We start from the raw sequence: 26666 nt of genomic DNA on the forward strand, positions 1-26666 counted from the left end.
TGGAATTTTAAAGTTCACTACCAATAACAACACCTCATATAAAATAGTATAGAAAAGGGAGGTGAAGGAAGTGAACAGAAAGTGTGTATGTGTTTGTGTGTGTGTGTGCGTGCGTGTGTCAGATCAAGGATGAACACCTTTCTGTAAGTGGTCCTTGCTTCTGCAAATGGTCAAGATCATAATTCAGATTTATAATTTCCCTTCTCTACTGTGAATTACATATGCCCTTTGCTTTCAGCCAGCATCTTGACTGATTGCAGTTCTTTACTTAATAGGTTGACTGCTACCTTTTCTGAAGGACTTGCTTGCATAGGTTGACTTTTATCCCTGGCATACAATTCCATAAGATGTCCTAGGGATTCTTTGGATTTCATCTGCTTCTCCCTGCCTGTATTAAATTATAGTACTCCTATATCCCCTTGATAGGTCTATTGTTCCAACCAACATTGTAACCTTCTTTTATGTCTGTTTGCTTCATGGTATGACAAACCCCAAAAGGCAAACATTTGCATCAGATCTTAAGTCAATGTAACCATTGTTGTCCTCCGATGGAAGCCTTAGAAGTAAAACCAGCAGAGCCTGGAGTCCTGGGGATGGGGAACAGAAATTTTATTAAAGGATCTTTGGTATTAATTGTGAAAAGCACCATTCCCACTTGTATTTAATGGTACAACTATGTGCATATTCTGTCTTTGTGAGAAATGGCACCATATATTGGTCACTAATCAGAGCAAAATCACTTCTTACAAAACAGCATTGAACCTCAGAAAATACTGCTTCCCAGTTCATTCTGTAGCGGAGTCTTCAATTGGCTATCTGTCGTTTTATAAGGACAGCAGCATCCGGGTGATGCGGTGAATGCCTGCGCTCCAGCCTATTGCTCTACTTCTTACACAGTAAATGGACTTCCTTAGGAAGAAACAATGTCCTGTGGGATATTATGTATACACAGTTGGCACAAAAACAGTGTATAGTGAAAGAAAATCCAATTATTTTTTTCTGTCCTTTCCACGATAAAAGTGTGCAATAAAATATTGGAACTGGCTAAAATTGGCTGATTCCCCTGGGGTATTATACCATGTTAAGGACTCACAGGTACAGTAGTCGGATTAGCCTTGATAAAAGCAACCTACATGGTTGAGCAGTCCATAGCCCCTGTTCCCATCACTAGGAGCATTTTATTGTAAGCCCATTGAGCAAGTGGCAGGTTGCTGGAGAAGAAGACTGATACACACATAATAGGCCATGACTCCCACCTACTTCTTTAAAATCACCTCCATACAATATATGTGCACTCTGGACTAATTCCAACAATTTTTCGGAGACTTATTTTCACAAATCCTCCAATCTTATTCCTTCAATGTCCGTAACCTACTGGCCAAACCATTAGCTACTGCCCACAAAATGTTACTAATCCATCTTTTATTCATCTGTTAAAAACTATTTGTTGAATACTAATATGAGCCAGTCACTAATTCTTTACATCAGGTAAAGTGAACATGGAAATCATCCTATAGAAATTACATTTGCATGGTAAATTTCCCTCCTCAGTCCCCTTTCAGGGACTTCTCTGAGCAGTGCCATCAATCCCAGCACTCAGCTTCTGTCTGGACCAGTGCAAGTGTAGATCCAGCTGTAAAACTGGCTCATTTTTTCCTTTCTCCAGAGGGGGTCTTAGGGGCTGTGGGTGTGGGTCGAAGGAGGGATGCTGCTGTGGCAGGAGTGGCATGCTGAGTGGGAGCTGCCTGTCTGTGTAAATTACTTGGGTCTTCAGGCCCATTCCACTTTGGTTTAATGAGTTGGTACTGCTTAGGCACTCCTAGAAGCATCTGGTGGCTCAGATGACACCCAGCTCATTAGAATAGCTGTGAGTCTCATTGTTACCTGGTATCTTAAGATCAGGAGCCAAACTCTTGTTTCTGAAATGGAGGTTAAAAAAATACATACCTCATATGGTTCTTGTGAGGGATAAACACACTAAAACATGGAAAACACTTACTACAATGCCTACCACATGTATCTGCTTGACAAATGATAGTTATCATAATGATCACCAGGGTCCAATAGTGATTAAAGAGCTAGATCTTAAAAGAAAAATTACAACTTGCAAGGACGGCACGATTGTGCTGCAGAGCCCTGAAGGTCTCTACTATGTGAGAACCTCTAAAGGTTTTGACACGCTCTATAAGACATTCTAGTCACCCAGAATACACCAGGGCACCAGTGAACTCTCTGCACCAAGGCCAAGTGGCATTGCCATCTGCATCATGACCTGGACCAGCTGGACAGCTTTCTCTTGTTCTGACCGGTGTTCATACTGTTAGCTGTTTAGGTCACTCACTAAACTGACTGGAGTGGCATTCACAAATGCTGATTTTGCTACCTTCCAAACCTACAAAGAATCATCTGGCATTATGATTGTCTTTTTTTAATGTGGAGTAAGAAAATCTGTATTAAAATCCCTACCTTACCACTTCCTACCTCTATGACCTTAGTCAAGTTACCGATGTCACTGAACACACCCAAGTGGTTGTTAGCAGAATTAAAGGAAACGATGTATATAAAGCACCCGGAGTACAATACACACTATTATATTCATTTCTCTCGACACCTTCCTCCTTATCTACAATGTTTAGCCAGCTGTCTCTGGGGCTTTGCTATATGGATGTCTCTCTGGCACTTCACATTTTCCGTGCCTCAGGTAAAGATATGCATCGCTCTCTCCACCCTGTTCTTCCTCCGGCATTCCCTTTTCTGTAAATGACAATAGGATGTACTCACTGCCCAATCAGAAGCCCAAGGTGACTCTTCCCTCTCTTACTCCCCACTCCTACAGCCAAGGGCTTATTAAATTCTGGAAATTTACCTTTTGAATATCGATATCCTTTGCTATCACCCTGATAGGGCCACCATCCTCTCTCACCTGAATTGCAGCCACAACACCTACTTCTTCAGCCTTGCCCCAAAGCAAACACAGCTAGTCATGTCATTCAGATACTGAAAACCCTTCTGTGGTTTTTCTTCACACTTTGAGTAAAGTTCAGATGCCTTAATGTTGCCCATGGGATACCCAAAGCTGGACTCTGCTTAGCTCTTTAATCTGTCACTGGACTCCTGCCCCTCCTACTCCTCTCCAGACTGCTGGGCTCTGTCACTTCCTGGTAGATCCACTGGGTCTTCAGATGGATGTTTCTTCTACTGGGAACATTCCTGTGGCTGACTATATTCATGTGTTCTTCATGTCTCTGCACAAATGTGACTTCCTCAGTGAGACCTTCTTTGGCCCCTTGTTGAAGTTAGGTCGTCTTGGTGTATGTTTTCATGATGCCTGTTGAGATGAATTTGGACAGAGTCAAGAATTTTGACAGGACATGGAGAGGATAGTTTGTCTCTGCTTCATAATTTCTGGAGTTGGAGCTTGGAGAACTTGAATGGCTGGGGAGGGGAATAATCTGATGACTTCTTTCATCTGGGCTGAGATGACTAGAAAGCTGGGTGTAGGAAAACCAAACACCGCATGTTCTCACTCATAGGTGGGGACTGAACAATGAGATCACTTGAACTCAGGAAGGGGAACATCACACACCGGGGCCCGTCATGGGGAGGGGGGAAGGGGGAGGGATTGCAGTGGGAGTTATACCTGATGTAAATGACGAGTTGATGGGTGCTGACGAGTTGATGGGTGCAGCACACCAACATGGCACAAGTATACATATGTAACAAACCTTCACGTTATGCGCATGTACCCTAGAACTTAAAGTATAATAATAATAAAAAATAAAAAAATTTAAAAAATTTAAAAAATTAAAAAAAAAAAAAAAAAGAAAGCTGGGTGTAGCTGGGAACTGTCATCTGGAGCCATGCATGGCCTCTCCATGAAGCTTGGCTTCTTCAAAGCATAGTGGCCTCAGAGGAGCCAGACTTCCTTTATAATGCCTCTGAGCTCCAGGAGCTTGTCTTCCAACAAAAAAGGCGGAAGCCTTAAAGCTTTCATGACTTAGTCTTGGAAATCACATAGTGTTGCTTCTATTTTATCCACTGGTCAAAATAATTATAAGGCCCATCAAGATTCAAGTAGAAGGCATTTAGGTCCAAACTCTCAATAGGAGGAGTATCAAATAATTTGTGATCCCATATCAAAAACCACCATAGTGCCCTTTTCCTGTACAATCTTAACACTCATTTTGTATTGTAATTACTTGTTAAATGTTTATCTTCTCCAGTAAACTCCAGTAAATTCTATTGAAGTAGAATTTGCATCTGTCTTCACCATCCTACCTTTGTATCTGGCACATTATAGGTAACCCATCTCAATAAATATTCATTGAGAAGAGGAAAATAACTAGCATAAACCACTACTAGACAAATGGTAGGGCCCTGATTTGTTATAGTTGAATGAACCACACTTGTTTTAGTTCTGGTTAAACTAGAAGAATAAGGAATTGTCTCTTGGTTATTTATGTTTGCCTTTTTGTTCTAAACAAAGGAAAGAGTAACATCCCAAAATTGTCAAGCCTGAGTATTAAAGATCATAAATCTTAAAAGTCATCTAGCTCAATGGTTTTAATGTTTAAATCTCTTCCACTTCTCTACTAAGTGTTCCTACATTTCATACATCCTATGTACATGTCCATCTCCTGATGTTGAACTTGCTATCTTTGAGGGCATTATATTTTATCTTTTGATAGCTATAGAATTTTTTTCTTTTCCTTTTTTTATTCCTTTTTTTTTTATAGTAAGCTCAGATCTGTCTCTGGTACACATTGGTCCTCCTTTTATTGTTTGAGACCATGTGAAACAAATGTAAATCTTTCTCCTAACAAACTTTTAATATTGAGGATATCATATCTTTCTCTTTCCCCATATCTGTCTCCATCCCTATAAGGTCTTTCTTTTATGAGTTCTTTTTGGAGGGAGTATGCTTTCAACTCATTTGCCATTTTAGTGGAGGAGGGTTTAGGAGGAAAATCCTCACTGGCCAGAGGACACCACAGTGATGATGCCCACACGTCGTGGTTCAGGATCACTATGGCATTATTGTTAAAGGATATAAATTATTACAAATAAAGCTTATTGCTTAGGAAGTTATTTGTGTCAGTATCTAATATATATTTATTTAAATAGGATAAGTTCGTATCTGAAAGCAAACCCATTGTACTGCGCAGATATATTAACATGAGATTGACCTGTCAAGGTAAAGGCCTCAAAGCACAGACAGTGGGTAAGGTGGCTTCACTCGCAGAAGGGAGCAAATAAGACATTGCTCTCCAACTCTGAGTAGATTCTGGACTAACAGACCAAGGTTCCAGTTACCAGTACCTTCATTATGACTCCTTCAATCACGCTGATTGCAAACTAGAAGCAAGCCTCCCTACTTAGAGCAGCTCATGGACTTCTTTAATCTTGGAGGTCTCAGAGGAGTCTCCTGCTCTCTGCTCAGTGGCTTAAGAGTATAGTGCTGCTCAAACCTGTCACACCATCCAAGAGAGCCCCTTTCCTTCACCAAAGTTAAGTTAGGCAGCTAAAAGGACAGCTAACACAAAGATTCAATTGTAAGTTTTCCCTTTTGTTCTCTGGGTTAGTCCATATCTGGCCCTCTGCCTGTTTTTTTGTATTGCCTGCAAGCTAAGAATGTGTTTTTGCATGTTTAAATGGTTGAAAAAAGAAGACAAAAAAGAATTTGTGTTGTGTAGAAATTAAATGAAATTAAAATTTCTGTGTCCATAAGTAAAGTTTTGTTGGAACAGAGCCAAGTTTATTTGTCTCTGGCCGCTTTCGTGTGCTGCAATGACGGAGTTGAATAGATGCCAACAGAGACTGTATGGCCTGCCGGCCTGAAATATTTATTCTTTGGCACCCTTTCCACAAAACGTATGCTAATCCCAGGTCTAGCAGGATGGTGGAAGATGCGGGGAACATTAGTATTGCTGCTTAAAAGCAAAATATTCTTACATACTTGGGTTCTATCTCACCTTTAGAAAAACTGAACTGAAATGAAGGAAAGCTGAGAAAACTTGACATTCTATTAAACCTAAGACACCATTCTCATCTGATTACATTCCTTTCTGCCTATTCACTTCCACAGTGTAACACTCAGAGCCTTATGTATGGTCTGACCCTTCTGCTAAAACAGAGCAAAGTTATAAGCTTCTTTCCCCAGGATATATACATTAATTAATTTTGCCCAAAGTGGGAAAGTGTTTGTGTGTATGTGTATGGAACACTTTAAAAAATTCACTTGGAACAGTGATAATATTTTTCTTTCTCTCCCACCCTTTTCTCTAAATTTTAATTATTGATAAAATTTCAAGCTAAGGAAGAGTTATAAGAATAGTGCAAATAATTTCTACCCAGTTTTACTAATTTTTAATATTTTTCCCAATTTGCTTCATCGTTTGTACTCTTTCTCTCTCTATACACACACACACACACACACACACACACACTTTGTTTTGCCATGCCATTTGAAAGAAAGTTGCAGACATCATGACACTTTATCACTATGTTGACATGAATTAGCCAAGAATAAGGACAATTACCTACTTAACCATGATACCATTGTGATACCTAAGAAAATGAATGGTAATTCCATAATATCTAATAGTACCTAGCCATATTCATATTTCCCCAATTGTCCTAAAAATATTTTTTATAACCCCTCCCAACTAAGATAATATAACCACATGAGGAAAAAAACTATCTTAACTAACTTGAAAACTCTGGGCCAGGCTTGGTGGCTCACACCTGTAATCCTAGCACTTTAGGAAGCCAAGATGGGTGGATTGCTTACATTCAGGAGTTCCAGAGTGGCCTGGGCAGCATGGTGAAACCCCGTGTCTACAAAAAGTACAAAAACATTAGCCAGGGTTGGTGGCGTATACCTGTAGTTCCAGCTCCTCAGGAGGCTGAGGTGGGAGGGTACTTGAGCCTGGGATGTGGAGGTTGCAATGAGCCAAGATCATAATACTGCACTCCAGCCTGGGTGACAGAGTGAGACCCTGTCCCCCCCCCCAAAAAAAAAAGTAACAAATAAAAGAAAACAGTACTCTGTATATATTATTTGGATATATACTTAGGGAAAAAGTACTGGAAAGAAATCCTAAACTTCACTCATTAGGTTTATTATTAATGGTAACACTGGTATTGAGACTTTGAAATATTTTAAATTTGCAGTAGAATAAAACATATACATTGACATATTAATATTAACAGGACTAGGACTCAGTATAAAAGAAAAATACCAATATTAAATGAAAATTTCAAAACTAATATTAAATATAAAATGAAAATTTTTCTCTCTCTAGAGAGCATCACAGTAAGGGCTAGAAACAATGACACTCCAGTGGCAATGAGTGTACCTAGTATCTAGATATTGATTTCTAGATGTTATTTCCCACCTAAAGGAACCTGGACCAACTGGGAAACAAATGACTGATTCCAGGTCTGGGGTAGGGAAATTATAGGGTGAGTTTAGGCTATTTTGTTGTGTCAGCTAATAAATGCTAAAGAAATGATAGATTTGGAAAATAACATTTTTTATTTCCTAATGTAATAATTCAAGATCATCAATGGATGGTGAAACTTTTAGGTAAAGAATTTTTCAGAAAATCAGACATTTACACAGAACCAAATATAACTCTATGAATTACTAAATTAAAAGGGGAAAAATATGCCTTTACAGTGGAGGGAGCTGGCTATCACTACCTTAACCAAGTCTACTGATTTAGTATCACAACAGTGGGGCAACTTGACAGTGTGCCTCATGATGGTATAATATGAAGTACATCACCCTGGTGCCAAAATATTTTACCTGAACCTAATCAATTTCTTAGTCGATGAGTTGGCAAATTTTATTTGAAAAGAGTTAGATCATAATTATTTTAGGCTGCGTGGGCCATCCTGTCTCTGTCACAACTTCTCAGCTCTGTCAATATATAAGCAAATGGGTATGGCTATGTGCCAATAAAACTTTATTTATAAAAATAAGCAGTAGATTGGATTTGGTCCCAGGGTCATAGTGTGTCAACCCCTGTTTAAGACCCAACTTATTGTTTACAGGAAATTCAGGGGAAAGAGGAACCAAAGTAAATAATTGGATATCAAGAGGAAATAATCAGACAAATCAAAAATGAGGAACATCCTACAAGACTTGAAATTAAACAGTATTCCTTAAGTACTTCCAAAAACTTAATATTATGGGAAAACAATTGGGTCTGTCCAGACTAAAATAAAGCAGTGAGATGTAAAAACCAGTTTCAGGGCATGAACCTAGATAATGATCATCTTTTTTATACATGCACCACTAAACTCTGTCTCCCCAGCTCGGTCTTTGTGCAGCTGACTTTTTTGGACCAGAGAGGAGAACCTTTCAATTATCCTGTCCCTGCCATCACAATGATCTGTGATCACTACTACAATGACTAGTTTGAATGTGTCTCAACCCTCTTGAGCTGCTTTTCAAAGCCTCATGATATAAAATCAATGCCATTTCACCTGAACATTTGATTAAAATCATTAAGAAAGCAAGTTTATGGAGAGAGGCAGAAAAAGAGATGCTTATGCTTTAAGCACCAATCTTTAGTTATCATGAGACACAAGTGGAAGATTTATATCATTTGACCCTTTTTATTTTCAAAGAAAAAGAAAAATGTGCTTGTTCCCAATAATGATCTAAGCAGATGACTATATTTTCACAATAATTGTCATAAAGTGACCTTCATTATTCACCTACGGTTTCTTGAGACTGGACTTGGAGTTAAAATGACAATTTATTTCAGAAACTATCATCTAGAAGCACCTAAAGTCTATTATCGAATGATAATTTAAATAACTTATAAGCTGAAAACTGGTTTTAAATTAATATCAAAGGCTAGACGTGGTGGCTCATGCCTGTAATCCCAGCACTTTGGGAGGCCAAGGTGGGTGGATCATCTGATGTCAGGAGTTTGAGACCAGCCTGGCCAACATGGTGAAACCTGTCTCTACTAAAAATATAAAAATTAGCCAGGGGTGGTGGTGGGTGCCTGTAATCCCAGCTACTCGGGACTCTGAGGCAGGAGAATCACTTGAACCTGGGAGGCAGAGATTGCAGTGAGCCGAGATGGTGCTAGTACCCTCCAGCCTGGGCAGCAGAGTGAGACTTTGTCTCAAAAAATATATATAAATAAAATTAAAATTAAAAAAATAAAGCAATATCAAAATGTCTTCATTAAAACTATAAGAAAATTACTTTCCAATCTTAAAGTATCATACATCTTAGAGTAGATGAATAAAACCAAGTAAAAGCTTTTATAAACCAAGACATCTTTTCTTAATTCACACTTTGCTGCCATGACACTCTTCTGTTCTCCCTATACGTAACTTTCAAGCAGATCCCTTTATGCTTAACTAATCTTTACTGGTCCCAAGGTCCTTGCCTCTGGTTTTTCACTCTTGTTTTGGTCTCCTCCCTTAAAAAGTCATCTTTCTGAGAACAAAGCTGTTTCCGAATCAAGGTTTGTTTGATTTCACTCATCATAACAGAAGTTTTCTCCTGCTTTTGTTCCTTAGGGGAGATGTTCTTGAACTTTACAATAGCTTTTCAGCTCTGTTTGACAAAGAGATACAATTTGTGCTGCTGGTAACATACAAAATCTAACTTAAGATAAATGTAAACTCAGTTCACTGTTTCTGATTTTTTCTATCCTACAAACTATGCTTATAGGATGATAATTCCAAATAATTGTTTCCTACCTGGAAAAAAAGACCCTGAAACCATTACAAGTATTATCTGAAGATATCAGCCAAAACGTCCAATGAAGACCCAGGCATCATTAGGAAAGAAAGCAAAGGCATGAAATGACATGTGTGTAAAATCATCATGAATTTGCATTTGGGAAACTTCATGATTCCTGGCATGATTCAGAAAATGATGAATATAATAGCCATGAAGTTGGGCCATTCTTCAATTTCACCTTCAAAGGCGCAGAGTTGATAGACTGGCCTCTAGACTGAGAACACAGTGATACTATTATTTAAAATCCACCAACTTATTTGATTTACACAGTTAATAAGTATTATTGAGTGTCTACTACCTTGGGATACAATGATGGACAAAAATGACACTGTCCCTGTTTTCAAGAACCCGAAAGCCTAATGAGAGATTCAGATATTCCTGGGGAAGGCAAGCACAAAGTGCTATGGACACATATGGAGGTAGCACTTAAACTAGGGGTAGGCGATGCCAGGGATGAATCAGGTGTTTTCATAGTAGAAGGAAAGGTCCTCCAGAAATAGGAAATGTCCTCCTGCCAAATCTCTATGAGGAACTGAAAGTAATTTAGTAATTTACTATAGTTGAAGCATTTGGAGTAGGTTGGGCAAAGGTTGTGGTGAGAGAAAACATTAAATAGATAAGTAGAGGCCAAATTACAAAATTCCCTGGAAGCCTTAAATATTGTAGAGCTTGAATAAGGTTAATTCTGACTTTTTAAAGTAATTGATTAATTCATTTGAATTAATTGTATTAACCAATTAATGAATGCATTTAGTGGTTTTTACCTTTTCTATTTCAAAAATATTATAATATATACCCAGAGATTTAGCAAATTCCAGGATACTGGAAGAAACTTGTATAGAAACTATGTCTATCATTAGAGTGGCAATAAAAAATAGGGAAGAAATTACCAGGAGGTTGCACATAAATTGTGCATAGCAAGTTAATACATAAATTGGTTCAAAATGAGACTAGACAAACACAAGGGCCTCATGAAGTATTAGGGGAAGTTGTTTATTAGAGGCTTTCATATGCTCTCCAGCAAAATAACTTCAGTGACCTTATCAGAAGCAGAGTTTTAGACAGGATGTTTCTTTGGTCAAATTTGGTATCATGTGTCTTAGGTATTTATATCTTTATCCCTTAACCGTACACATTCTACTTGGGGTAACCTTAGTAAATAAGATCTTCAGTTAAGCTTAGAACTTTGTAGGATATTAGAAAGCCAGAGTCCATATCTGTTTGGGGGACAACTCAGACATCCCATCTCCCATTGACTATATTTTTGAGTGACTTTTTTGTAATTAGACTCTCTACCTTCAAATTCAGCTTCTGTAGGATCATTGATTAAAGTGTTGATTAAAAACAACTTTAGGAGAAAGAAAACCTTTAGATAATTTTCTCTTACTGAATTCTTCTACAGTTCTTTAGATGAAGTGCTGTAAGTTGAATCTCTCCTGACTTACTGTGAGTGGAAACAGAGAACAAAGACTTCTCTGTATAAAATTCCCAATCATTCTCCATGATCACTTTCAGTTCCCCATTAGCCTTATCATTGCCACATAAAGAGTCTTACTTTCTTTAGATTTTCCTGAATCCATTTTCTGATCTTTTAATAATGTCTGCTAACCTCCTGAATTACCTCTTAAGGCCTCAAGTGTTGATTCTAAGACAGTTAATGATCTCACCTTCTAGTGTTTTAGTAGATACTAAGCTGGGCTTAAATTACAGATATTTTAATTTAAAGTTAGTCAATCAGAAGTAACTGCCCAGCTACTATCTGGTACATACAGATACGAACACACAAACCCAAACACGCAGATATTAACACATAGACACACAAGTGCAGAGTAGGGTATAGGAGACAATGCAGGTAAAAGAGCAGGGACTTTAAGCAGAGAAAAAGTAGATGTAAAATTTATATGAAAGAATTCCTGAAGATTTTTAAAAGGAGGGCCAGGGTGAACGTTATTCAGGTAAGTTATTTGATACAGGTCGTGCTTCCACAGGCCTTGGCTTGCGACATGTTGGATCATACGGAAAGGAAAGCAGATTGGGGAAGTGAGAAAGTTTTAAGTTAAGATGGGAAATTTGACCCATAACCATGGTATACTTTTGCACTTTCCATCAAAAGTACATGCATAATTCCCTAAGTGAGCTGGGTTCACAGCAAATAATGCACTAGTACGTATTTAACAACTGGCTGGGGGTCAGAGGAGAGGGTTGGTTAAATCCTGATTTGCAGCACGTGCTGATTTCTGTGGTGTAAATATCCCACCGTAACCTATTGCAAATTACCAACTTGATAGTACTGAACACGGAGATGAGAAGAGATGCGCAGTGGCACACTCTCATCTATTATTTCCGCCATACAGATTTAGTAGATATAAATTATCTCAAGAGCATAGATGATAGTAAAGCATAGTAAAATAATTAAAAAGTGGTGAGTTTTTAGTATTTGTTACCTTGTTTTTAATATAATTGATTTGATTGTAAATTTACATAATTTAATAATGCCCGTGTTTAACGACTAGCTTGCAAAGGTCCCAAAATGTAACAATTGGCTCACTCCCTCCAGCTAGTATGAAGCGGCTCTGGCATATGACTGATGGAAGAAATCCTGTGAGTAAGTCCCATGAGGAGCTAAGTGTGATTCCCTATGGGTTGCTCTGGAATTTCCCATGTTACAGACCTGACATGCTGTATCTACTGTGCTGCCTCCCCTGATAAACTTTTCCAAAATTCAGAAGTGAGATCCTAAGCCTTCTGCACCCACTGGCCACTCTGCACTTGTCCTGGCTTGTATGATCAATTTGAAGAAAAGTGGGAGGATCCTAAACACTTTGAAGTCTTGAGTAGAAGAATAAAGGAGATGAGTGTGGAGGTAGTATTTCTATCTTGTCTTCTTGCAGGTTGCTGAAGACTCATGCAGATTGCTTTGGAAGCAGCATAACCATAGAAAACTCCCAGAATGTGCTGTCCATGCTCTTTTAAAAATTATTTCCTGAGTGATATGTGACCAGAAAGGGAGGCTCTGAGCTAGGGACAATGGGTACTCTCAAGAATGCAGCAAAGATTTTTGACAGGAGTCTTAATGATTCCACAAAGAGGGAGGGGGAGTATTACTGTAAATTTTTAGCAAAAGGCAAAACTTCACAGGGAACAAGAACAAACAAAATTACTTGGGGGTAAATGAATGTTAAATGATGATGAATTCCCAAATATATGACTGGAGAATTCATATGTTTAGTGTAGAAATTAGGACCGTAAACTTAAAGGCCGGATGTTGGATATGACTTCATATGAAATTGTCAAATGTAAGAGGCACGTCATAAGACAATAATATAAGCCAATAAATATATGGGGGAAAATGGAAAAGAGCAGGGGCAATCGACTGTGAGAGTGTGGAGAGAGTGGGAAAAGCCTAAGATACACACCTCAAATACAGAGAATAAGCCAATAAAGCCAGTGAACTGGAAATATCTTTCAAGAACAAAGAACAGATAATTTCTCCAATGTAGGTCCATACCTAGGCATTGATGGCTAGAAGCTGGAGTAGGGAGGGTATCAGACGGACCCATGACCAGCATGGAGTGAATTGATCCCAGCGAGACAAGCAGAGACTGTAGCACATGCAGACCTATCAAAGTGGGCTCAGGAGTAACCAGCAGGTTATGGGGCATGCACAATTATCAGGGGCTTGTGGCAGGAACCAAAAAAGTGTGGATGGGCAGATGGGGGATGGGATGCTGGAAAGAGAATAACATAATAGTCAGAGGAGTTCAAGCACATGGGACCATTCAAAATAAAAAATTAAGTGAACTGTGGACCAGGCATTTCAATGTATTTCCTGTACAGGGCAGAAATAGCAAAGCATACAGCAATATCCAAGGGGCTGGTCACTACAACAATTTTCTATCTCATTGTTGCTGAGTTTTCTATAGTTCCCATGCAATTGACACCATTCCCAGGAAGGTAGTGGTTTCCAAATTTCAGAGAGCAAAAGTGTCACCTGGTGGGTAATATGAAAATGCAAATTCCAGAACCCTATCTCCAGAGAGCCTAGGGCAGGCCCAGGAATCTGCATTTTAAAAATAGGCATCCTTCAAGATTCCTTGAAGATTTCTCACCGCTTTCTGAGAAATATAGCAGTATAATTAATCCAGGGCCCCTGCTGGTGAGAGAGGTCTAGAAACACCCTGTTAAACAGGCGCAGAGTTTCACTAGTTCCATCTGGTGAGCAAATGCTGACACCTGTGGAGGCAAATTCATGGCCCAACTGTGATAATTAACTTGTTACAATTGCTTGGAAATATCTACTCCTTTTACCTTGTCTTGCCTTTGATTTTTAATGTTGTTGTTTTACCTGTGTTTAATACTAAATATCAGTTCAAATCTTGCTTGGAAACAGGTGAGTAGAAATTTTTATTAAATTTTTAAAAAATTGCCAACACCCTTCCTCATTTAATCAGAAGTGGAGAAAGTAAATGATGCTGTTTAAATATTAGTTGAGTAATTAATAAATTATTTTTATACTAAATGTCATGATAATGTATCAGAGAATACTTTTTAAACTGTACATTTTTATGCAAATGGATGATTTAAAAAATATAAGGTACTTCATATACACCTAATAAGCATGTGTCTTTATCTGTTGTATGCCTATAAAACCTTATATACTCCAATGTTCTTGCAATTATAATTGCAATTTTATCAGTTGAACAGGGAAAGTCCAAAAGTTTCCATCAACTACACCTAGAGAAGAACGCATCACTTTGTCAAAATATTGTGGTTTTTTTAATTCTTTGTAGCTCTTCCAAATCCCACAAACAAAGAAAGGATTATCATTACTATCTGAGCATGTGTGGGCTTGAATGCGCTAAACGTTTCTAGAAGAGCAAGGCTTTTTGATGCTTAAAAAAAATACTGTGAGCTTTCGGTGCACACTAATCAGGGTATTACTCCACAAGCCATACCCTCCTAGGACTTCCATAGCTGATGTTATGTTGGACCAGTCTCAGAATAGAATCTTGCTGTGGTCCATGAGTGACAGTTGTCTTGTTTGCAGAAAGGTTTGTCTCTGTTCACAATTATGCCAATTTCCGCATCAACACTTTTATGCATAGAATTGGGGCGGTGCAAACAAAACATTCTGCTTGAATTGAAGAAAGCATGTAAGAGAGAAATGTTGATTGTGCCTGGCTAAACTGATACAATTATTTTCAAAGCCTAGAATCCAGGCACAAGATAGATTTGTTGATGTGACAGTCTTCAGGGAAACCAGAGACATGATATCAGAAAGATGTATATTCAAAAGGAGGCCTTAAGGAATATTCTTGTCTCTTGAAATAATAGAGAATCTGGCAGAGAGGAGTTGTGACATCTGGGAAAGGATAATAAAGATTAAAATTTAGAGTCACTTGGAGAGAAAATGTGAGTTGCCTTTCATATATTGACAGGGTTGGCAATATCTCTAAGAAATTATAATCTTTTGGACATAAGCTTATTGCTTTTAGAGAAAATAAAATAGCCTTTTTTTTTCTATTTAGACCATGGGATTGCCAAGCAGCAAATAAACCTATCTTTAGTGGGCAATATTGATAGCCCTTTTGTCAGCTTAACTTGGACTAAGTGGAATTTTCCCTTGGGTTGACTGTTTGGGGGTCATGGTTAGGCCCCATGAGAGAGCCAGGTCTGTTTATTTCCTGACCTCTATTACTGTGAAGTTCTCATGAAGGGAGAGAGCTCTTTTTCCTAAGGAGCCTCTCCTGCTACTGCTTTACTTTCTACATAGAATGTGAACAAAGAGACACAACCACTTCTTGGTGTCCTTTGTTAGCTGTGTCTAGATGGCCAACCCTTGGCCATTGTAATCTTTATTAAAATAAAATTTCATAAAAGTTAGCTATCTGTTTTTCCTACACCATGATTTGCTTAGTAAACCCTGTCCTACTTCTCATTCAGCCTGTCTACCCTTCCCCAGATGCCTTCCAAGTTTTTGATTTAATTATAATCCAGACATCCGACTAAAGTTTACAAATCGTGAGTTGTTGGAAGCCTGTTTTATTCTCTGGCCCACGACCCTCCTCTAGGAATTTCTGTTTCCTTTGAGAGAGCTATCCAAAGAGAGACCCATATGGACATCTCTAGCTTAATGTAGGAAAGGAAAAGACAAGGTTTCTTGAGGTTTATTTCTGTCCATACTTGAATAAAGCTAGTGAGAGGATATATACATGTTTCCTTTAAAAGAGGGGGCTATCAGTGATCTATGTGTTGTTTGTAAATTCATCTGAATCTCTGTCCAGTTTATTGCTTTATCTTTTCCAGTAAAGTTGGTTCCCTATTAATTTAATTAATTGTACTATTTTTGACTTTATTGTCTGAGTGCTGGAAAAAGCCACACATCTCTCTCTTTGCCTTTCTTGAACATAAGCTTTAGCATCTCACCTGAAAAAAACTACAACGTAAGTAACAGAGTTCCCCAAGTAGGCACTGGAGATGGGCTTTCCTCCCAAAATCCAAACACCAGGGTTCACTTGGTGGGACTATAGGGTGAACTGCTTTGTAGAGTTGTCTGTCTCCAAAGAAAAAAAGAAACAGTGATTCCGGAGCTCAATTCCAAAAGCTGAATTCTGAGACAAAAAGGAAACTGCTAAGGTAGGTGTGACTTGGCAGAGTCACCAAAGAAGTTAGTTGAAACTCTATAGCCAGAGGAAATCAGCATTTGAGAGCGCCAAGGGGAAAAAGCACTAGAAAAAGTCACGCCCAATACATAAATATATTTTATCATTTGTTTTTCTAAAGCATGTTTAAAATGCCTAGCCAAAAACTTAAACTAATGAAAATATTTTACTGGGGGGATTAGAAGGGTTACTTTAAAAATGGAAGAAAAAACCCAGAAGGTGTTACAAAGTAACTGTTCTGCTCCACTGACTTTCTTTTTTAACCTCAAATGTTAGAGGCTGTTTGTGAAGCCTCTTCGCTGATCATTTCCTAAGCTGAAAGAAAATCAGGGTTTTACTTCTTTGCTGTGGGCAGCTGAATCGCTACAAAAATCTTTGGTCCTTTTGATGTTTGCTTTCTACAGAAGTTCTGAGAGATCTGGGAAGGAAGAAAGAAAATGTAATGGGGATTTTTTCAAACAGCATTAGAGAAGCCATGTTTTATTAATCGTATTTACTTAAATCGTTTGTTTGAGGGAGAAGACTGTGGTTTCTTTTGTGGTCTCAGTGTCCTCTCGGTTCAGCAGTGCTGCTAAAGAAGGGAACCCAGTCCCATCATCACAATCATACAGATATCTATCTCTGGAAAAATGAGGACCAATTAAAATCAGTTCTCGCAATAAGTAGCTGAAGTTAAAAATAGATAGAACTATACTGAAATATTCGATAACACAGTGGTATATTTTATTAGCATGTTTTTTAAAAGCTCAATACTAAAGCAATGCCTCTTGCAATATTTGTGATTCTGAAAACACATTTATGAAAATTTTGGGCATCAGAAATTATATGTGTCTTATGATAATTTTTCAGCTGAAAGAAACCTCTCCAATAAAAGTAATCACCCATGCTTATCATTTTCTTACTTTTAAAGGCATCTTTTCCTTTACAAACAAAATCGGCATAAGAATTTAAAGAAAAGTTCCAATACTATGCGGTAAACCCTCAACAAGAGTTCCCTTCTTACACAACTGTTAAAATGATTATATAGCCTTGTAAAGATTGTTAAAATGCAATACGTATTAATTGTGGAGTTATACTATATCTACCATAAACCATTTGTGAGTTCAAGAGTCACTGTGCAAATTACCCAATTAGTATTAAATGGCAGATGTCTTGTTAGTGAGTTCATATGATGGCAAGTGACAGGTGCCTGTAAGTATTCAAAATCCAGATGTAAGCTCTGCCTTTGTCTGCTTGATAGGTGTTTCTAATTGCTCTGGGTTTTTGGTTTGTTTTGCAGAAATACAATTGTTACACATTTACATATATGGCACTTTGTATAAATGTGCTAAATAAATAAATGTATGGAGGCAATTGGGCAAATAAATGCTGATCTGCCTGGGTGATTTAAATTTCAGTTCATGATACATAATTTCTGAAAGCCAACGTTAGTTCTGCCTGTGCTGTCCCTCCAAAATCATGTACCTAGCAAGTCTGTGTCATGGCCGTGGATGGCATGCCTGAGTTTGGCTTTTAGCATTCCTGGTTCCTTATTCTTAAAAGGAACTAGAGACTAGATTTGTTCTCCAGTAATTCAACTTCTCTTCCAACATCTCAAATGATCAAATATCTTACAAAGACATATTCACTGACTAATTAGACAGGCTTAAAGGAATAATATATATTTAATTTATTCTTAAATTTTATTTTGCCCACTCCTGTGTCCTGTTATTTACCTACAGCTTGGGATATTCAATGGAATGCTTTCCATCACTTTTTAATTTCATTAATTTATTCGATGTTTCTTTCATTTATTGGTGCATATCTTCTGTGTTTTAGGCACTCTGCTAATTCTTCGGGATACACAGGAGATTGAGTCATAGCCACTAGACTCAGGAAGTGCACAGTCTAGTAGACAAGACATGAAAACAAAAACTCTAATACAAAGCAGGAAGTGTCTATGTGTCTATGCCGTTCAGTTTGTTTATTGGCCATTCCTGCTTTGCTTATGGAAAGGCAAGTGTTATTTCCCAAACTGGGTCTATTGAAAAAGGTTTCTGTTATCAGATAACTGAGCAATAAGCACAGCAAGTCCTCCGTTTAGAGATTCATAATGCACTCCACCATATTATTATAAATATTCTGAAAGCTCCTGCCATAAATAAATATATTTTACTTTGTTTATCTTAGTATTTCCCAAACTTACTTGAACACATTTTTATGGTATACATGTTAACATCCTGTGGGAAATTAACATTCCATGGACCATCAATTTGGGAAAAGAACTGATTACCCTTTGGAACAGCTAGATACATGCCCTCTTGTTAAAGAGGACAAAAATACATGGATTTCCTTACACATAGAAGATATGTCTACTAGTCAGGAATCTTCAGAAGCAGCTAACAAAACCTAACTCAAACTAGCTTAGGCAGAAAAGGGAATGAATTGATTTACAAGAATGGGAATCCAGGGCGTGAGTCTTGCCTCAGTGACTCCAATGGTATCTTCAGATTCCTCTCATTCTCTTTCTAACTCTACCTGTCTCTGCATTGATATGAACTTCCTCTATGGGCCTGGCTGCAGGTGGGAAGAAGAGGAGGCATGACTGTAAGCAGCTCCAGGCTTGATTATATCATTCTAGCTTAGTGACCTCAGAGAGAAGAGAAGGCTTTTCTTCAGTACCCGTATATAAATCCCGGGAAGAGAGTCAAACGGGCTAAGCTGAAGCCATGTGTTCACTCAGGTCCAATCCCTGTGGTCATACTTGTAATGTACTATCATTAACCATATCTGGTCATATGTAAATCCTAATACCAAGAAGAGGTGGGTGGTTCTCAGAATGGAGCCCTCAACAGACCTACATAGAACAAGAATGGGCAGTTCTGCAAAAGAAGGGGGTTGGAGTTACTAGGTTAATGCTAGAGGGATTAAAAAAGGAAAAGCTGTCTACCACATTGTGGTTTACATATTTTTCTTAATTTTATTTTATTTTAGATTCAGAGAGTACTTGTGCAGGTTTGTTCCATGAGTATGTTGTGTGATGCTGAGGTTTGGCCTTCTAATGACCCTATTGCCCAAGGAGTGAATATAGTACTCAATAGGTAGTTTTCCAACCGTTGCCCCTTTCCCTCCCTCCCCCATTTTGGGATCCTCAGTGTTTACTGTTGCCGTCTTTGTGTCCATGTGTACTCAATGTTTAGCTCCCACTTATAAGTGAGAACATGTGGTATTTGGTTTTCTGTTTCTGCATTAAATTCACTTAGGATAATGACCTCTAGCTGCATCCATGTTGCTGCAAAAGATACGGTTTCATACTTCTGTACAGCTGCATAGTATTATGTGGAGGTTATGTACCACATTTTCTTTTTCCAGTCCACCATTGATGGGCACCTCGGTTGATTCCATGTCTTTGCTATTGTAGATCGTGTTGCAATAAACATGTGAGTGCAGCTGTCTTTTTGGAAGAATGATTTATTTATTTTTTTGAGGGGTAATAAATTCCCAGTAGTGGGATTCCTGGGTCAGATGGTAATTCTTTTTTTTTTTTTTTTCAGTTGGAGATTTGAGATTTGAGAAATCTCCAAACTACTTTCCACAGTGGCTGAACTAGTTTACATTCCTACCAACAATGTATAAGTGTTCCCTTTCTCTGCAACCTGGTCAATATCTGTTACTTTTGTTTTATACTTTTTAATTATAGCCACTCTGACCTGTGTGAGATGGTATGTCATTGTGGTTTTGTTTTGCATCTCTCTGGTGATTAGTGATGTTTCTTGGCCTCTTCTATGTCTTCTTTTGAGAAGTGTCTGTTGATGTCCTTTGCCTACTTTTTAATGGGGTTATTTGTTTCTTTTTCTTGTTGACTTAAGTTCCTTATAGATTCTGGATATTAGTCCCTTGTCAGATACTTGGTTTGCAAATATTTTCTCCCATTCTGTATGTTGTCTGTTCAATCTGTTGAGAGTTTCTTTTGCTGCACAGAAGCTCTTTAGTTTAATTAGGTCCTACTTGTCAATTTTTATTTTTGTTGCATTTTTAGAAGACTTAGTCATAAATGCTTTGCCTAGGCCAATGTATAGAAGATTATTTCCTAGATTTTCTTCTGTGATTTTTATAGCTTGATTTCTTATTCTTAAGCTTTTAATCCATCTTGAGTTAATTTTTATATATGGTGAGAGGTAGGGGTCCCGTTTTGTTCTTCTGCATATAGTTAGCCAGTTTTCCCAGTGCTGATTTAATGATTAAAATCTAGATGTGTCCATAATACACATCTAGTATCTAATTAGATACTAGTTGGCTCTGGTATCTAATTACTGCTAGAAAGAAGACACATATTAAAAAACTATTCTAATATCAAAGTCATTAGTTTTAGATTATATAAAGTGGTTTATAGCTAATAATTGCAAATGTGAAGTCACCGCAATCAGTTGTTTAAGCATATACATGATTTTCTTGGCCCCAGGAAGTTCTATTGCTCAAAGTTACATATTTTATGAGTGCTTTCCTTAGGTTTTTAAGTAGCTGAAATAACCAACTCCTCTATAAATATTTCAGGCTAAAATTGTTGCAGCCATGTTATAAGACATTAAACATTGGGAGCTTGATTGTCTGCTTTTGGATTGGAGTGAACCCCAGATAATTGACCAGACATAATCTGAGCTCTGTCCATGGTACCCAGGGTACCAGAGTGGCTCATCTCCAACAGCATGTAAGGAGGCCGTCTGTCTTTCTATTTAGATGTGTCATCAGGTTCATTCCTAACTTTGCACAAGAAGATGTCAACCTTATACCCAACTCAGATGCCCTTAAAGCAGCAGTTCTTCATTTAACCAGCAATGTAATATAGTTACACTTGAGAAATTTGTTTGAGGGTAACCCTGAATGTACATAAAGAACAAATAAAAGCTCAAAGGATCTGGGACTTTGAGGGAGGTGAAGGCTACAGATATTTGTGCACTGATTGTAGTTGAAGTCAGATTTCTCAGAATTAGTTTTTAAATTGAGAAAAGAAGAGGATTCATGTTGGAACTTCGGGTAGATAGATGAGGAGAAGCTGGTAAAAGGAATGGAGAGAAAGAAGTGCAAGAGATAGAAAGCATATTCCAAGAAGAAGGTATCATCAGTACCAGGTATTGCAGACAGGTCACATTAAAGGAGCTCTGAAAGACAGCTCTGATTTTGCAATTTTGAGTCACTGGTGTTTTTGGGGAAAGTGGTTTCCATAGAGTGGAGTGGACAGAGGCCAGACTGCAGGATTGTTCGGACTAAATGAGAAGTGAAGAGCTGGAGGCAGAAAGTGTGACTTCCTCAGTTAAGAAATTTTGCAGTAAAAGGAATGAAAGAAAAAAGGTGGTATCTGAAAAGGAGCCAGAGTTGAGAGATACATCCCCCCACCCCATTTGAATACATTTATATATAGAGAAAAAAGAACCATGGAAGGTGGTTGGTTAGAGAGAGAGAGAGACTGAAGAATTAAGAAAGAAAGAAGTTTACTTCTGGAGAAAGATCCTAGCAGCAACTAGGTTTATATGATTAAGAGCCCAGATTTAAGGAGGAAAGGATGAATGAAGATGAGTTTTGACAAGGTTGGAAGCAGGCAAAGCATGTTGAGGAAATGAATGCTCTTTTCAGTGGAGCAGGTGAGGTTCTCTACTAAGAGGGAGAGTTAGCCATGATGTAGAAATTCAAGGAGAACATCAAGCAGCTGGGGAGAAAATAAATAATTCTGGAGTAGTGCTAAATGTCCAGTTAAGGTTCAACTTCATTAGAGTATAATAATTTCAACAAAGAATTAGAGTTGGATATTGGCAGGGTAGATGAGGAAAAAAAAGGCAAGATAATTAAAGGATACTGTTGACAATGCCTTTGAAGAGATAGACCCAGGGCTCCAAAGCTGGAAAGAGAATGAGATAAAGCTTGATTGGTTCTTGTAGCCTGGGTGAAAAGGCAAAAACTAGAAAGAAAATTTCAAGAGGGAAGGCCTAACCTGGTACCTAGCAAGATTTCCATTGTTCAATGATATTTAAGTTAATAAATGAGAAGTGAGGAGCTGGAGATGGAAAGTATGGCTTCCTCAGTTAAGAAATTTTGCAGTAAAAGTAATGAAAGAAAAAAGATGGTATCTGAAAAGGGAGCCAGAGTTGAGAGGTACATCCCTCCACCCCATTTGAATAAGTTTGTATGTAGAGGAAAAATAACCATGGAAGGTGGTTGGTTATTAATTTAAGTTAATAAATATCATTGAACAATGGAAATCTTGCTAAGCTCAAGTCACAGACTGAGTAAGGTTAAGTGAGTGACAGTGTCAGAAGGAGGGTGACAGGCAATCCATGTGAATGACACTTCCTAGACTTGTGCAGCATACAGCCTTTCTAAGTCTATGCCATGACCCCAGACCTTGGAGACCTTGGAGTCATATAACGGGATTCCCCAGTTTAAGGTTTTGGCAGGGGAACAGTTCTAGGTGATGACAACTCCAAGTTCGGTCTAAGGAAAAGATTGTTAAAGTAGGGATGGAGTTAATGGTGCTGGAGATCAAGAGATTGTGTGGGCAGAGTTGAGTAAATATTGGACACTGACCCAGCCAGCCAGTAGTTAATTCCAAGAGCCATAGTACAGATAGGATGGTATCATCCCAAAGTCAATGTGTAAAACTTTCTGAAATTGTCACTGAGGAGCCAGAAAAACTCAGCCTCCTCTCTGCAGGTACCTTCTATTTTAAGAGGTTGCAATAAAAGTAGTGGCACCTGGGAAGCACTGGTTTTCAATTAAGGCAAATCACTGAAAGCAGTGACTGAGAATGGGGTCAGGTGGGGCTGAGTGTTCCAGTGGAGGAAGTGTTTTATCACTAACATTATTTAGACTATTGGGGCATGGTGATTTTTTAAAAAAAGATTTTTGCCAGTTTATTATTTTTAAATTCTCTACAAATAATGAGCCCCATTTGGAATGTTATTGGAAAGGAGTAGTTGAGGAAAATGTTGAAGATATGTAAAGATATAAAAGGATTACAGAAAGTCAGGTAGAAAGGCTTACGAATGGTTCAAAAAAAGAAGAAGAAATAAGTTGTGGCAGAAATAGTTTTTTGGATTAGTTTGGGGAACGGGCTAATATTATATTTGCAACATTCTTCCAATGTCTCTCTCTTCACAGCTTGTCCTGCTTTCAACATTGGACTCCCAGATTGAAGTCCTTGTTTGTATCTCTCACGTCCAGCTCACCTGAACTCAAACAGCAGGCTTAGAACTGATTAAAATCAACAGGAAAATGTACTCTTATTTATGGGTTTTTGCTTCCATTGTGATAAAATATCCAACCCTTGGAGCTGTCAAAATGATTCTCAAAGAAAGTGGTTCATACCTCTTTTTCAAGGCTGAGAGATACCTTCGAGTTATTTCCTCTTCCTTTGATTTTGCTGAATAGACTCTTTAAATATTGGCCAGTAGCTACCCGAGGTTTTCAACTGTCATCAGGATACACCAGTGTTTTGTCCATCAGAGGGAAAGAAAGGTTCAGTAACAGCCATTGTTGCAACTGCCCATCACCAGCATTTATCCAAGCCTGAGAAGGCTCTGGTCTCTGAAGGAATCTGTCATCCATGTGTGTCAGGGCCATAGGGGCTGGGAAAGAATGGAGTTGAAAGGTCCTGCTCTGGAATGTCAATAGTACCAAGCAAGAATTTCTAGTTTAGAACAGTCCTGAGGCATATAACTGCAATGTTTAGCACAGGCAAACAGAAATAAGCCCTGTCTAGGTAATAATTTGTATCTGGTTTTGTCTTGATAACAATAGTCAGGTAGAGTCCTTTTAATCTGTATATTTATCTATGCTGTAGTTCTCAAAGTGTGGTCCCCAGACCAGCACAATCAGCATCACCTGGAAACTTGTCAGAAATGTAGATTTGGGGGCTCCGCTTCACAACTACTGAATCAGAAACTTTGGAGCTGGCCCAGAAGTCTGAGGGTTAACCAGCCACACAGGTGATTCCGATGTATGCTCATTTGAGAATCACTAGGCTATGTAGCATTGGTTCTCATCCCAGGCTGCTCATTAGAATCATCTAGTGGAACTTTCAACAAAATACAGTACTTGGGCCTGACTACTAGATTCCAATGTAATTATTCTGGAGTGAAGCCTTGACATTGCAGGTGATTTTACAAGTTTCAGTGATTGAGAACCATGATTCTGTAGCAATCTGAGAAGGGGCTCTCTAATTTGGAAATTTATGAATAAATTCAAAGACAATTTGTTAAGAACAATTTTGTGATTTTACTCCAGTGTTCATTTAGGCATGCATAACAGACCACAGATTATGTAAAACACAACAGAGCAAAGACTTTTTTCCTTGGTTTTATTTCCCCCCACTATTATAACCTGAGCACCTAGAACAGTGCTTGGCACATAGTAGGTGCTTAAGTAACTCTATGTTGACTAATTTAACTAATTAATCAATTAAAAGATAGGGTTCCAATAGCTTCACAAAGGAAGCAGGAAGTTCTCTGAGCTGGAACAATGGTCTGTGTTTGGGGCTGGCATGGGTTCATCTTTTCTGGTTCTGCAGAGACCTGTGAGTTTTCTTTGTTCTTGCCTCATGCCAATCTGTACCAGGATGTCACTGTCTTGTGTCAGGATTCACATTCCTGTTTGCAGAAATTGGTCTTTGCTTATGTCCCTAGCCAGAATCCCCACTGAGTGGAGACTCCCAGCCCGTGTGGTTAGAGGGCTGATGCCTTTCAGTGTGAATGTCTGCCTGTGCAATTTCCATTCTTTTCTCTGGGCAGACTTCTCCCCTCCACTTGAAACATGTCAGCACCTGGCCTGCCTGCTTTGATCTGCACATTCTTCCCTGTTGGGGTGCCCTGTGGTTAATAGAAGGGTCCCCTCTGCCTGGTGGGAAGAACAACCTCCTGAGTAAAATCTGAGCCAACAATGCATTTCCCAACAGGCAGAAAGAGGTTCCCCATGATGCTGCCGCTGAAACACCTGATAGTAGCACCTCCGGCACGTGCCTGTTTAAAGATTTCTTGTTCCATATTGACTAAGCCACACGACTTAAACACTAAGTAGCAAGTTTGTTTATAAACCGCCTTTAATTCAGTAGGGCAAATTACTTGCCTGAAATGTTAGGTGGTGGGGGGAGTTCCATACTAGTTAGAGACCCTAATTAAGATATGTCTTTATGCTCCGTTTTATTGCTTAAGTTTTTTGTTTGTTTGTTTGTTTGTTTTAAATTGTAGAACTTGCCACTATTGACCATTTGTCAGAAGTCTTTTTCCCCCTTGGTGGCTGTAGCGTCTTTTGAGAGGAAAGTTAGCTGCGACTCCAGATAAAAGGGAGGTCAAGATTTAGTACTTATTATTTTGCCCGGTTCTTACTGAAGTTTCAGGGAAGCTGTTACTACAGATCAAGGTGTTTCCAAACACTTGCGTTTGTATACTCATTTCTTAGAGTGCAGTGCACACATTAAAAAGTCTCAAAAATGACACATAAATTCTCCATTTCTACATGAAAGCATACTGTCCCTTCAACTACACTCAGGCCTGGAGGCTTAAATAAAATCCTTTCCAGATTATTGTTAGTGCTGTGCCTGATTCTGCAGCAGCTGTTACTTTTGAACAATATGATGCTTCTCCTCCCCCAAGAGAAGTTGAAAATGCCTCTTTTGCAGCACTTTCAACCTTTGTAGACTCAGGGAGCATGTAATAGACTGAGAAATGAACCCAAAAAGGTTTCTGTTTGGGAATTCAGTGCACAACTTAAAAACTATTGAGTTTAGCCACTTCCTGACATTGACTTTCATAGCAACAGTTTAATTTGGAGAAAATCTGCTACCTCAAATGGCTAAAAGTATTTATGTGGAAAATTTTCCAAATGATTGACTTTACTGTGTTGCTATTTTCTTTCCCCATGAATATGTATTTGGCTTCCTCCCAGGAGTTTTTCTGCATCACTTCTCTTTAGGCAAAGAAAATTTTCTATCGAGAGTAGAAGAAAGAAGCACCAAGAGTTTCTCCTTTTTAAAGTGAAGTATTATTTGAGTTTAAACCATAGCATCTGTAAAAATGAAGAAATTGAGTGTGTCTCCTAAGTCCTGAAATTTTTTCATGGCCAATCCTTGAGGCAGTCAGAGTAACCTTGATCATCACTTTGGAGCCAATGCAACTGTGGTCGGCTCTGTGCACCCTCCATCTCCCCCTTGTCTCTCCCCTCTCCATTAGCATCAGTGTTGCTGCAGGACTTGCTTATCTCCA

At 38.5% G+C, this 26666-nt stretch overlaps 1 protein-coding gene across 6 annotated transcripts in view; it reads left to right on the plus strand.

The window, feature by feature from the left end:
- CCDC148 (coiled-coil domain containing 148) overlaps nucleotides 1-26666 on the plus strand; it is a 284045-nt gene that overhangs the window by 246460 nt on the left and 10919 nt on the right. Inside the window, exon 13 of one of the 6 annotated variants that reach the window (XM_050750439.1) lies at nucleotides 23569-25997. The exons of the other annotated variants lie outside the window; for them this stretch is intronic. Within the exon in view, the coding sequence (XP_050606396.1) occupies nucleotides 23569-23659 (91 nt within the window). The 3' untranslated portion in view covers nucleotides 23660-25997. Of the gene's footprint in view, nucleotides 1-23568; nucleotides 25998-26666 lie in introns of those variants that run through there. 6 annotated transcript variants of the gene reach the window in all.

Source organism: Macaca thibetana, chromosome 12 (genome assembly GCF_024542745.1).
Source record: "Macaca thibetana thibetana isolate TM-01 chromosome 12, ASM2454274v1, whole genome shotgun sequence".
In the NCBI taxonomy this organism is placed as follows: domain Eukaryota; kingdom Metazoa; phylum Chordata; class Mammalia; order Primates; family Cercopithecidae; genus Macaca; species Macaca thibetana.